Consider the following 12,366-nt stretch of genomic DNA (forward strand, 5'->3'; position numbering starts at 1 on the left):
TCCTGCTGAGCTATGGTTTGATATTTGCATTTTTAAAATGTCAGTTTTTCCATGAGAATCTGGGACAACTGACACCATCCAATGCCCCAGCACAGGGTCTGGAGCCTAGTAGGCTCCAGAGTCATTCATTGAGTAATGAATGTTTGGTAAATCAATGATCAGAAATCACCTAGATCAGGGGTTTTCACCCAGTGCTTCGTGGGTAGACTTTAGGAAAGTAGTAACCCCCAAATTGTCCGTGAACTTGTTGGGGACAGGGCAGGTATGTGCATTTCTTTGGAAAGACAGTGAATGGCTTTTATCAGATTCTCATAGTTTCTGTGACCTCAGAAAGTTAAGAACCACTGATTTACATTGTTACAGCATGCTAGCATTGAAAGTGTCCTTAGAATGATCTAATACCGGGCTTCCCTGGTGGCGCAGTGGTTGAGAGTCTGCCTGCCGATGCAGGGGACACAGGTTCGTGCCCCGGTCCGGGAAGATCCCACATGCCGCAGAGCGGCTGGGCCTGTGAGCCAGGGCCGCTGGGCCTGCGCGTCCGGAGCCTGTGCTCTGCGGCGGGAGAGGCCACAACAGTGAGAAGCCTGCGTACTGCAAAAAAAAAAAAGAATGCGCCTGCCAATGCAGGGGACACGGGTTCGATCCCTGGTCCAGGAAGATGCCACATGCCACAGAGCAACAAAGCCTGTGCACCACAACTACTGAGACAGCGTGCCACAGCTACTGAAGCCCGTGCGCCTAGAGCCCATGCTCTGCAACAAGAGAAGCCACCAAAATGAGAAGCCCCCACACTGCAACTATAGAAAGCCCATGTCTGCAGCAATGAAGACCCAACACAGCCAAAAATAAATAACTAAATTTTTAAATGTTTATAAAAAAAATATCAGCCATTTTTCTTATAAAGAATAAATAGAAAACAGCACTAGAATAAAAGGAAATGGCTAGAGGTAGGCTGGAAAGGCAGATTTAAGCTGTAGCAGGGAGGCCTCAAATGCCAAGAATGAGGAGATTGGGTTGATGAGATGAGGCTGCAGACTCACCCAGCACTCAAAAGAAGCTGTGAACAACAATGGGGGAGTTTCCCCCAAAGAGCAGTTTGGTGGAGCCCTGGTTGGTGTCTGGTAAAAACTGGGTGGTTTATCTTTACCAGCAAAAAAGAGCAGTTGAGAGTGTGGTGGTTTTAAAATATGTCCACGATCTTTTATGACACTCCTCCCTTCTAAAAATGAAGTCCCCTCCACTCGTGTGGGGCCAGACTTAGTGACTTGCTTCTAACAACAAAAACGTGGCAGAAGTGACAGTGTGACTTCAGATACTAGGCCATAAAGAACACTGCAGCTTCCTCCTTGCTCTCTCTTGGATCACTCACTCTGGCAGCAGCCATACTGTGAAGACACTCAAGCAGTCCTACGGAGAGGCCCACACAGCAAGGAACCGAGGCGTGTGAGTGTGCCATCTTGGAAGTAGCTCCACCGGCCACAGTCAGGCCTTCAGATGATGCAGCCCTGGCTCAAATGCGATCTTGGCTGCAGCCTCATGAGAGACCTGGAACCAAAACCACCCTGCTAAGCCATTCCTGAGTTCCTGCCCCACAGAAAGGGTGTGAGATAATAAACCTGTATCTTAAGATCCGGAAGTGTATGATAATGTGTTACAAGGCAACGGGGAGCTAATACAGGGGCTTGCAGTCGGGTCTAGAGCCACACCCCCAACAGTGACCCCTGGGGACCTGTGTTGTAAACCCAGCGCCCACAGCAGGGACGGTGAGGAGAAGATGCAGAGGCACCGAGGCAGGACGTCAACAGGTACTGCAGCAGACAGAGTTCTGAATGACGCCCACAGCAGGCCTGGATATGGAGGGCCTGGGCGGGGTCTGGGTTGTTCAGAATTCCCAGGAAAAGCAGGTCCCCATCATCCCCAGCTCCTCCCACACTGACACAGCTGTGAGCCTGTGCTCTGCGGCGGGAGAGGCCACAACAGTGAGAAGCCTGCGTACTGCAAAAAAAAAAAACAAACAAAAAACAAAACAAAACAAAAGAATGATCTAATCCCATCTCATTTGAGTTAAAGGCTTCTCCAAGGTCACACAGTTGAGCAGTAGCCAAGCCCTACCGCGCTCTAGGGCTGTTTCCACTACGTCATGCTCTCCCTGAAAGCACTAGTCAGGGATATAAAGAGATAGTCCCTACCCTCAAATTATTACGTACTGTGCCGATAAGCACGATACTGACTGAGATCTGATTTTTATTTACAAAGCAGCCTTCTGTCAGTGTCTTCTGTCGATTAATTTGGAGCCTAAAAATTGCCAGAAATTAAAGGATTTGTCATCCAACCACTAGCCCCTTGCTTCCCCTTGGTGTCAATTCATGAATGTTTCCTATTCACATGACCTTCATATTGCAAGGCCTTGTGCTAGGATTGATTTTAAATGCAAGAAAAGTGATCCTTTATTCAAAGCACCCTTTTGATGCTTTACCAACATGAACTTGGATTTGGCACGTGACTAATCAAGGCAAACCACTGCCCCTGACAAGTCAGTTTAACTGGAGAGTCGTGTCTGAGTTGTTGCCTTGTTGATTTTGGCTGATTGTCTCAATGCCTTCTACATTTCGGGTCAAAGTGTCAATATTTCTAATTCTGTATCACATCATCTCACCATACAGCAAGGCAAGTCCCACAAATTACCCGCAGTTCCACCCGGAGAGCCCCTTACTGACTTAGCATGGTATTCAGTCTGGTTTTTCTTCCTGCTTTGCCTTCAGTAAATTGCCTGGATCGTTGACCTTTCTTAGCCCATACTTACGGTGTCACTTCAGAATTTCTTCTGTACAAGTCTGTGATGACTAAATTCTAGCAACACTCTGATTGGTTCCAGATAAATATCTTGAAAAAAAGCACACCTGCCCTTGCTCCATATCTGTGGTGAGATATATTCCAGTACAAAAACCAGCACACATAAGCCAACAAAGGATAGTAATGCAACTTGTAGGTGTTAAGAAGCTTCATGAAAAATGTAGCTTAGATACCAAAATATTGAAATTTCTGGGTCATTTCATGCTTTGGAAGAAAGTGGAAGAGAAAACTTGGACATAGGCGTGGCATGTGGTCAGAGCAGAAATCCTTTAACATAAACCAAACACAGACAGAGGCTACATGATCCTGAGAACATGCTAGTATTAAGAAAGAAATTTAGGGCCCTGGATCTGATTGAGTTCATACTTCTTTTCAATGCTCCTTCTCATTAATATTTATAAAATCCAGTTATAGCCAAATAGTAATGAATCTAGGGCCTACTTTTGAATTAAAATACAGCCCCAAATGAAAAAATAGAATATCCTTAATATCGTGCTCAAAATACAGAATTGTCTTATTTTACAGTGTTCCTGTTAACAAGCACTGATTGATTGATTGATCAATTGAGAAAAAACCCATGGGTACACAGATTTGTTTGTTCATTTGTTTATATGTTTATGGGGAATGTCAGGTGCACCAAGTTGGATTAATCATAATTCTTGGTTCAGGATCCTGTGCATCAGTTGCCACTTTGCCACTGCTATTTGTTTTTACGGCATTTAATTAAATTTAGACATTTAGTTAATAATTTTTATGTAATTATGTAATTTTTATTTTTATGTAATAATTATATGTACTTGAGAAACCACTACCCAAAATAAAAGCTAGGGACTTGATAATAATCTATATCAGATCATGTATTTCACACCTCACTGGTCCATCCCAAAGTAACCATCATCCTCACTCTTATTTTTCTCTCTTGCCTTCCATCCTGCAGTTTTATTATTTATGTAATCCTAAAATTATGTTTTTAAATTTTTAGTTGTTTTAATTCAAAAAAGGTATTTTTTATGCAGTATGTAATCTTTGGGGACTAAGATTTTTCACTTAGTATTATCTTGATAAGATTCATCCATATTTTGTGTTTTGATATTTAGGGCGAAATCCATATTTTTGTGTTTTGAGTTAAGAGAAATTGTGACTGCTGTATAGTATTTCACTGTGTTTATATACCATTTCATTCATCCAGTCTCCTGTAGATGGGCATCCTCTCTCACACTTGGTTTTATCAAGTTTTTAAATTTGCCAAGCAAATGGATGTAAAATGGTATTGTGCCACGGCCCTGACTTGCATTTCCCTTGATCACCAGTGATGTTGAACATCTTTTCACGTATTAGTTACCATATGTGTTTCCTCATCTTCCGTTTTTCTTTTGGATTGTGTATACTCTTCTTGGTAACTTAGTATCATATCTTGAGTCACCAAGGTATGCTGGAATTGTTAATATCATTGCCATCATTCATATTAATCATCAGTTATTATGTTTAATGCTCCGTTTTGTACATGACACTTTGTGTAGGCTAACAACAGGATTAGAATTAATTCATCAGGTCTGTAAAAAGATCCATTTAATCAGTCCAAACTGATTAAACTGATAACAGTCTTTCCCCTCCAGAAATTTGTGATCTGAAGGGCTAAGATTTTTCTTTTAAATGCACACAGTAAAAATCTACTCACTTTCCTTTATCGTCCCGTGTTGTCATCCGTGATCAATTGCTCCCTCAGAACCATTAAATCTCTAGCTGTTTTCTGTTCTCTTTTGCAGTGCCTGACAAGGTCCAGGGAGTCAGTATCAGCAACTCAGCCAGGAGTGACTATTTAAAGGTATCCTGGGTACATGCCACTGGAGACTTTGATCACTATGAAGTCACCATTAAAAACAAAAACAACTTCATTCAGACGAAAAGCATTCCCAAGTCTGAAAACGAGTGTATATTTGTTGAGCTAGTCCCTGGACGGTTGTACAGTGTCACTGTTACTACAAAAAGTGGACAATATGAAGCCAGTGAACAAGGGAATGGAAGAACAAGTAAGTGGAAAGATTGCAAAACTTGGTAGTTGGTTGAGACTTGAAGGTCATCGAGTAAATAATTTATCTGAACCTTGAATTTTCTCTGCTTACTGATCAGTAAATTACATTCCCAGTTAGTCTCAGTTGGAGCCAACATCGTTCAGCCAAGCCACGGCCTATAATTACAGAATATTCACTGGCAGATAAAAGCAAGCATAGTGGGGTAGCAGGCACACCAAATTTCTCATTTTTCTTCCCCGTCCTCCTGCATTGTGGCATTTAAAGTTCTAGATGTCTTGTTTTATCCTAGGATTGAGATCAAAACTCATTTTACAATTATATTCTACCAATACTTAGCATATAAGATTTATGCCAGGAAAAAAATTACAATTTTAATAGTTGCTTCCAATTTTTCTTGTTTAATTATGCATGAAGCAGCTGAAATGGTTTATTCGGGAAAGGGAGATGTTTGCCAGTTCTGTGAATGTGATTCATAAATTATTGTGTAGTAAACTCTGATCAGTCACTTTCCTGAAATGTCTTCCTATAGTCCCAGAGGCTGTTAAGGATCTCACATTGCACAACAGGAGCACTGAGGACCTTCAGGTGACATGGACACGAGCTGATGGGGACGTTGACCAGTATGAGATCCAACTGCTCTTCAACGATATGAAAGTATTTCCTCCTTTTCACCTTGTCAATACCGCAACTGAGTATCGATTCACCTCCCTCACACCAGGGCGCCAGTATAAAATTCTTGTCTTGACGATCAGTGGAGATGTACAGCAGTCAGCCTTCATTGAGGGCTTCACAGGTAATTGGAAATCTGGCTCTAGAACCTGACTAGGTAGTGTGGTGTATTTAGCATGTTGGGTAGCCAGGCGTTTTGGTTGAGGATTTAAAGGGCTAAGGGGTTGGGGGGTGGCAAGAAGGGAGAAGGTATCTTGATAGTGACAATAATGTTGTCCGAGCTGGTTTAACAAAACTAAAGTATGATGTAGGGGGAGAAAAAAAAGCTTTCTGAAAAATAACATTGAATTGATATAAATATCTGTTGCCTGTGAGGCTTACAGATTAAGTATAAATAACCTGATTGGTTGGTTGGATATTCCTTCTTTGGCACTCTATTAGGAGCGTTGCTATAATAGTTAACATTTATTAAGAGTTTGCTGTGAACTAGACACACAGCAAAGTACTTTATATGTACATTTTGTTCAGTCCTAACAATTTCGTGGGCTGGTCGCTATTATTATCATTGCTGTCTTTCCGATAAGGACACTGAAACTTACAGGGGTTAAGCAGTTTGCCTATAGTCCCACAACTAGTAAATGAGAAAACCAAGGCTTGGACCAAGTCAATCTAATTAGCGCCCACTATATAACTGGCATTCTTCATTTCCACTCACTGTCCTTGATGTCCCTCTAAACTTCCCCCATCAACTTCAGCTCAAGCAGAAAAGTCAGAGAAAAATGGTAGATTGATACCAATATTTTTCATATGTATTTTTTCAGTAGATTCCAAAAGGTAGGAAGCACGAAACTTTTAGTTGAAAATTTCCACAGTTCATTCTCTAAGTGATGGTTTTTAAATTTATTTTCTTTTTTAGTTCCTAGTGCTGTCAAAAATATTCACGTTTTTCCCAACGGGGCGACAGATAGCCTGACGGTGAACTGGACTCCAGGTGGGGGGGACGTGGATTCCTACACGGTGTCAGCGTTCAGGCAGAATCAAAAGGTTGAGTCTCAGACCGTCCCCAAGCTTGTCTCTGAGCACACGTTCCACAGGCTGGAGGCTGGGGAGCAGTACCGGATCGTGATCGCGTCTGTCAGCGGGTCCCAGAAGAACCAGGTAGATGTGCTCGGGCGGACAGGTAAGCGTCCCTCTGGAGAAGGGCCAAATAGTTCTCCATAATGGGACAATGGATGGGCTTGGCCACTCACAAATGGAAAATACCCAAATTCAAAACCACTAGGTTCGTACAATTCAATGTGGTTTCAAGAGCCTTTCTCATATTTTTTTTCTTTGCGTTTTTGTTTCTGAATAGAGCAATTCAAAAACAAATGAAAGGTAATTAGAAACGAAATCATGTGAATAGATTTTTATACTTGCTAAGGGATATAATAGTTGATTCTCTAACTCTGTGTGTTTCAAAATTTTACCCCTTTCTCAAAATTCTTTGAAGAAAACACACCTATGCCATCTACTTCATTTGTGATGAATTAATAATGTATCTGTTTATTTATATTAATATCACTATTCACATAGTACTTTCAAAACAAAAATAAGCTATCAGCACCACTATAAATGCCAGGCATTTAAAATGATCTTTAGCCATACTACAAGGTAGAGATCATTATCTTCAATTTATAGATGAGGAAAGTAAGGCTTAGAAAGTTTATAAAACATTATCAAGGATACATGTAATAAGACCTAGAGCTATAATTCAAATCTAGGTCTATCTGGCTCCAAGTGTCATGCTGTCTCTACTGTGATACAATATGTACTAGATGTCTTCCATTCTCATGACCACTTATTTAGTTGTGGAGCATGGGCCTCTGTACTGTGCCCTTCTCTGTGGCTGTTTCATATACGTATATCTCCAACTATATGTCAAGCACTATGTTAGAAAATGGGAATTCAGCAGCAAGATAGAGCCCCTGACCAAAGAAGCTTACAATATAGTGGAGTCAGGTAAAAGGCAACTAAAGTATAGCACGATAAGTGCTAAAATCAAAGTAATGTCAGTATGCTATAGGAGCAAACAAAAAGAGTCAGGGAAGGCTTCCAGGAGGAGGTAATATTTAAAAAGATACTAAGAAATTATCCTGGTGAAGTATGTGTTGATCTGGTTCCAGCAGAAAAGCAAAGGGCTGGACGGAAGAGAAAGCATGGCACATTTGCGGAGCTATACACTACTTATGCTAGAATAACGATGTGAGCCATGTGGCCAAGTAGGTAGATGGACCTAATTTCGAAGGGCCTTGTATGCCTTATTAAAGTGTTTAGAATTGTGGATAGCGATTAAAGGGCCATCAGCATGGCATGCTATGAGAATCTGCCAGACACTGTGTACAGTTAGAAACAGTGGGAAGTGAGGAAACAAGAGACTTGCAGTACTGTGGGTGAGAGATGAGAGTGTCCTAGGCTAGTGAGGAAGAGAAGGAGAGAAGTGGAAAGACCCAAGAGGTGTACGATTTAGGAGACAGGAAAGACAAGACTCGTGTTTGATTCTGTAGAAAGGTGAGTGTGACACATTTCTGCCTTGGATCAAGAGTTGGACCAAGACTTGGACCAACAAAGGGCAATGAGGAGGTGGTGGGAGGGAGATGAGCAGTTCAGCCTGGGCACCTTGAGGGTTGGTGGGGCGGGGGGTGGGGGGGGGTGTCTGTGGAACATCCAGAGAGGGATGTCATTTGCAAAAATAGATGAGAGATCTGAACTGAGAGTTTAAATTTGGGAGTCATCACCACATGGCTAACAATTCAAACCATGGGAGTGGATGAGATCTCTTAAGGATATTATGTAGAATGAGAAAAAATATAAGCTTAGGACATAAAATATTATTAACAAATAATACTATCTGGCCTTTCACATCAGGAGCTGTAGTACAAACACTGTTACATGCTACTGCTTAGGTCAAGGCTTAAAGCTTTGACATGAGTTAATCTTGGGAATGAAAGTCTAAACAAGCAACACCATTCACTCATCCAAACTGTATTCATTGAATGTAAATTTGTTCAGCATTCTTCCACTTTCTAGATACATCGATATGCATCACTCTGCATATTTATCAGTGTCACTTCCACTAATTTTTCTACATGTTTGACTTCAAGATCCCATCTAAATCAGAGAAAAAAAAAAAGAGAGAATCTAAGCAGTTATACAGATAATTCAGGCCAAGAAATACTTTCTCCTAAGGGCACGTGGAAAGTGTCAATGATGCAACCATGAGGCATCATCTTCCATCTGCAGTTGATTTAGGGAAGTTTTTCTCAGTTGGTTACTTAACCCTAAGTGATGGAACTGGCCTCTCTTTTCTTTGCAGTCCCAGCGTCCGTCCAGGGAATAACTGCAGACAATGCATACAGTAGTCACTCCTTAATAGTAAGTTGGCAGAAAGCTGTTGGCGTGGCAGAAAGATATGATATCCTGCTTCTAAGTGAAAATGGGATCCTCCTAAGTAACACATCAGAGGCAGCCACAACTAAGCAGCACAGATTTGAAGACCTAACACCAGGAAAGAAATACAAGATACAGATCCTAACCGTCAGTGGAGGCCTCTTTAGCAAGGAAGCCCAGACTGAAGGCCGGACAGGTAATTCGCACAGCTTGTTGTTTCGTACAACACCTCCCTGTCTGCTATTCCTTAAGAACTGTAGGCCCAAAGGGATGAAGCAACACTGGGAGATGATATATATTTCTTGACACAGCAGGGACATTCACCGTGATTCGCCACTTCCGCCAGTCGGCCTATTCACACAGCTTTCGGCCCACCACACTCCAATTCAGATTTTGCATCAAAACTGGCTCTATTCATTTCTTATTTTTGCTGTAATAAATTGGCCACAAACTTTGCAGCTTCAAACAACACAGATTTATTATCTTATAGTTCTGGAGATCAGAATCTGAAAATAGGTTTTATGGGGCTAAAATCAAGGCGTCAGGTCACAAAAGGACTGTGTTTCTTCTAGAGACCTCGTGGGGAGAAGCCATTCCTCACCCTTCTCAGTTTCTAGAGGCCACTCACGTTCCTTCCAGCAATGACCGCTCTCCAACCTCTGTGTCTGTCACCATATCGCCTTTTCTGCTCTCTTGCCTCCCTCTTCCATCTTTTAAGGACTCTTGTGATCCCATTGGTCACCACTCAGACAATCCAGGATAATCTCAAGATCCTGAACTTAACCACATCTGCAAAGTCCCTTTTGTCACATAAGGTAACATATTCACAGGTTCCAGGGATTAGGACATGGGCATCTTTGGGGGCCATTATTCAGACCAGTTAGACCAGTGGTCTAACTGGTTATTTATTTATTAAGCACCTAGGTCTGAAAGGGGTTTGTTGTCGATAGAGACATAAAGATAAATTAGGCATGCTTCTCGCCCTGGAAGAAGTGACTGACAGTTGGGGGAGACAGACACATGGACAAATAATGACAATACATTGTGATAAGGGTTGTCTGTGAGAGAGGAATGTCCAGCATCAGGGGGAGCATGGAGTCAGGTGGAATTGGGAAGTCTTCTTGAAAGTGACCTTTCAATACTGTCATGAAGGATGAAGCAATTCTCCACGTGGAGAAAAGCTAGAAGGACACCCAGTGCAGACAGACGACCACATGCCAAGACAGGGAGGTGTGAAAAGGAGCAGGGAGATTTTGCGGTGGCCGAAGTGTATGTTACATGGTGGAGACGTGAGGCTGGAAAGGCAGGTTCGGGCCAGATTAGATAGTGCCTGGCATGCCTTCCTCAGGAATTTATTTTTCATCTTATAAAACAAATAAAAGGAGACAATAAAAGTTTTTCAGCCAGAGAGTGAACGTTCTGTAATAAAAATTTGTACTTTAAAAGAAAAAAAAGGTAAATCAGATGGCAATGGGGGATAGATTGAATGGAGAAGAGACCAAAGGTGGGGAGACAGGCTCATAAATGAACTTGTTATTGATCACCTACTGTGTGCCAGGCACTGTCCTAAATGCTGGATACACAGAAATGAATAAAACAGCCCTCATGGTCATGAAGCCTATATTCTAGTAGGGGAGAAAGGCAATGAAGAAAATAAAGAAGTCAAAAGTGTAGTACGTTAAATGGTAATAAACACTGAGGAGAAAATTAAAGCAGGAAGTGGTTAGCAAGTGCTAGACGCTAGCAATTTTAGATAGTGCAGTCCTGAAAGGTTTTGTTGAGAAGGTGACATTTGAGTAAAAGTCTGAAAGAAGTGAGAAAGAGGACCATGGAGGTATTTGGGGAAGAGCATCCTGAAGCAGAGCAAACAGCAAGGCAAAAAGAATCTGAGGTGGGAGCGTCGGAGAAGCAGCAATGAGGCCACTATTGCTAGAGCACAGTGAGTGACGACAAAGTGAGGGGAGGTGGTCAGAGAGGTAACTGGGGTCCTAAGGTGATGGCAGTCATAGAAACGATAAGGGTCCAAAGCAAAACTAATGCAGGGGCCCTGATGAAGAATAGTAGATATAGTCCAGAAATAGTCCTGCATTAGATAAGATGGCACTTGGTGGCTGAGTAGAGTATAAAAGGAGGAACAGAAGAAGATTCTACAGTTTCTACCTGGTAGCAGATGATTCTATTAACTGAGAAAAGAGAAGCAGGAGGAGAGAGTGTCAAGGAAAAAGATACAAGGCTCAGTTCTGAACTGAGTTTGTGATGTCTGAATGACTTGCAGAGAGAGGTGCTCAATAAGTTATTGATAATAGGGGTGCTGAGCTCAGAAAAGTGAGCTGGAGATAAAGATTTGGACACAAATTCTAGTTAAATCCATGTTTTAGTCTGTTCAGGATGCTATAACAAGAATACCGTAAACTGGGTGGCTTAAACAACAGACATTTATTTCTCACAGTTCTGGAGGCTGGAAGTTCAAGGTCAAGGCTCCAGCAGATTTGGTGTCTGGTGAGGACCCATTTTCTGGATCACAGCGAGCATCTTCTCACTGTCTCCTCACATGGTGGGAAGGATGAGAGAGCCCTCTGGGGTCTCTTTTATAAGGCACTGATCCCACTCATGAGGTCTCCACCCTCATGGCCTAATCATCTTCCATTCACTACCCCCTGAAACCATCATTTTGGCCCTTAGGTTTCAAAATGAATTTCCGGGGGGGTCGGGGTGGAGACACAAACATGCAGGCCGTAGCGAGCCATAAAGTGAATGAGACTGACTGTTTCGCTAATGTTATAGAATATGAAGGAGACAGAGTGAAACCATGGGAAATACCAACTTTTAAGGATCTGGCATAAGGAGAGGGGAAAAGCAAAAGAGCCTGAGAAAGTGTTTGGAGAAGAGAACCCAGGAGAGAGGAGACAGATGTCCTGTTCTATTTCCACTGGCATCTTAAGACTTAATGGTATCAGGCAGCATCTGTACCAACAGTTTGGAAGCAGGTCATTTCTGGTAGCACGGAAGGCCGAAAGGGTTCCAAAATCCTAATGTAAACCTTTTTTAAAAACTGGTTTTGGCTTTTCCTCTTCCTTCTCTTCCCCATGTCTCTGAATCTAGTTTTCTCTTTCTGCCTGATTTTCCCTTTCTTTCATACCTAGTCTCTCCTTCCCACTGCCCTTCCCTCCAATGGTCATTTCTTAGCTCTCAGAGGGCACTCAGAGATAGATTACTGATCTCTGATCTAGTTCCTAGTATTGGAAAAACATTTAGTCACACAGGTCAGACTAACATTTATTTGACATGCAAAAAATGTCTTTAAAGATAGTTTTCCATTAGTGGGGGTTTTTTGTTGTTGTTCTCTTGTGGTTTTGCGTTTTCTTTTTTTTTTTTTTTTTTT

The 12,366-nt window shown here is 42.0% G+C and overlaps 1 protein-coding gene across 4 annotated transcripts in view; it reads left to right on the plus strand.

Moving 5' to 3' along the window:
• Positions 1–12,366, plus strand: part of PTPRB (protein tyrosine phosphatase receptor type B) — a 116,154-nt gene that overhangs the window by 61,390 nt on the left and 42,398 nt on the right. For 3 of the 4 annotated variants that reach the window (XM_007463538.1, XM_007463539.1, XM_007463541.1), the window contains 4 exons: positions 4,620–4,883; positions 5,416–5,679; positions 6,472–6,735; positions 8,911–9,180. In XM_007463538.1, coding sequence (XP_007463600.1) covers positions 4,620–4,883; positions 5,416–5,679; positions 6,472–6,735; positions 8,911–9,180 — 1,062 coding nt within the window. The remainder of the gene's footprint in view (positions 1–4,619; positions 4,884–5,415; positions 5,680–6,471; positions 6,736–8,910; positions 9,181–12,366) is intronic. The other variant, XM_007463540.1, reaches the window with a different exon arrangement.

Source organism: Lipotes vexillifer, unplaced genomic scaffold (assembly GCF_000442215.2).
Source record: "Lipotes vexillifer unplaced genomic scaffold, Lipotes_vexillifer_v1.1 scaffold602, whole genome shotgun sequence".
Classification (NCBI taxonomy): domain Eukaryota; kingdom Metazoa; phylum Chordata; class Mammalia; order Artiodactyla; family Lipotidae; genus Lipotes; species Lipotes vexillifer.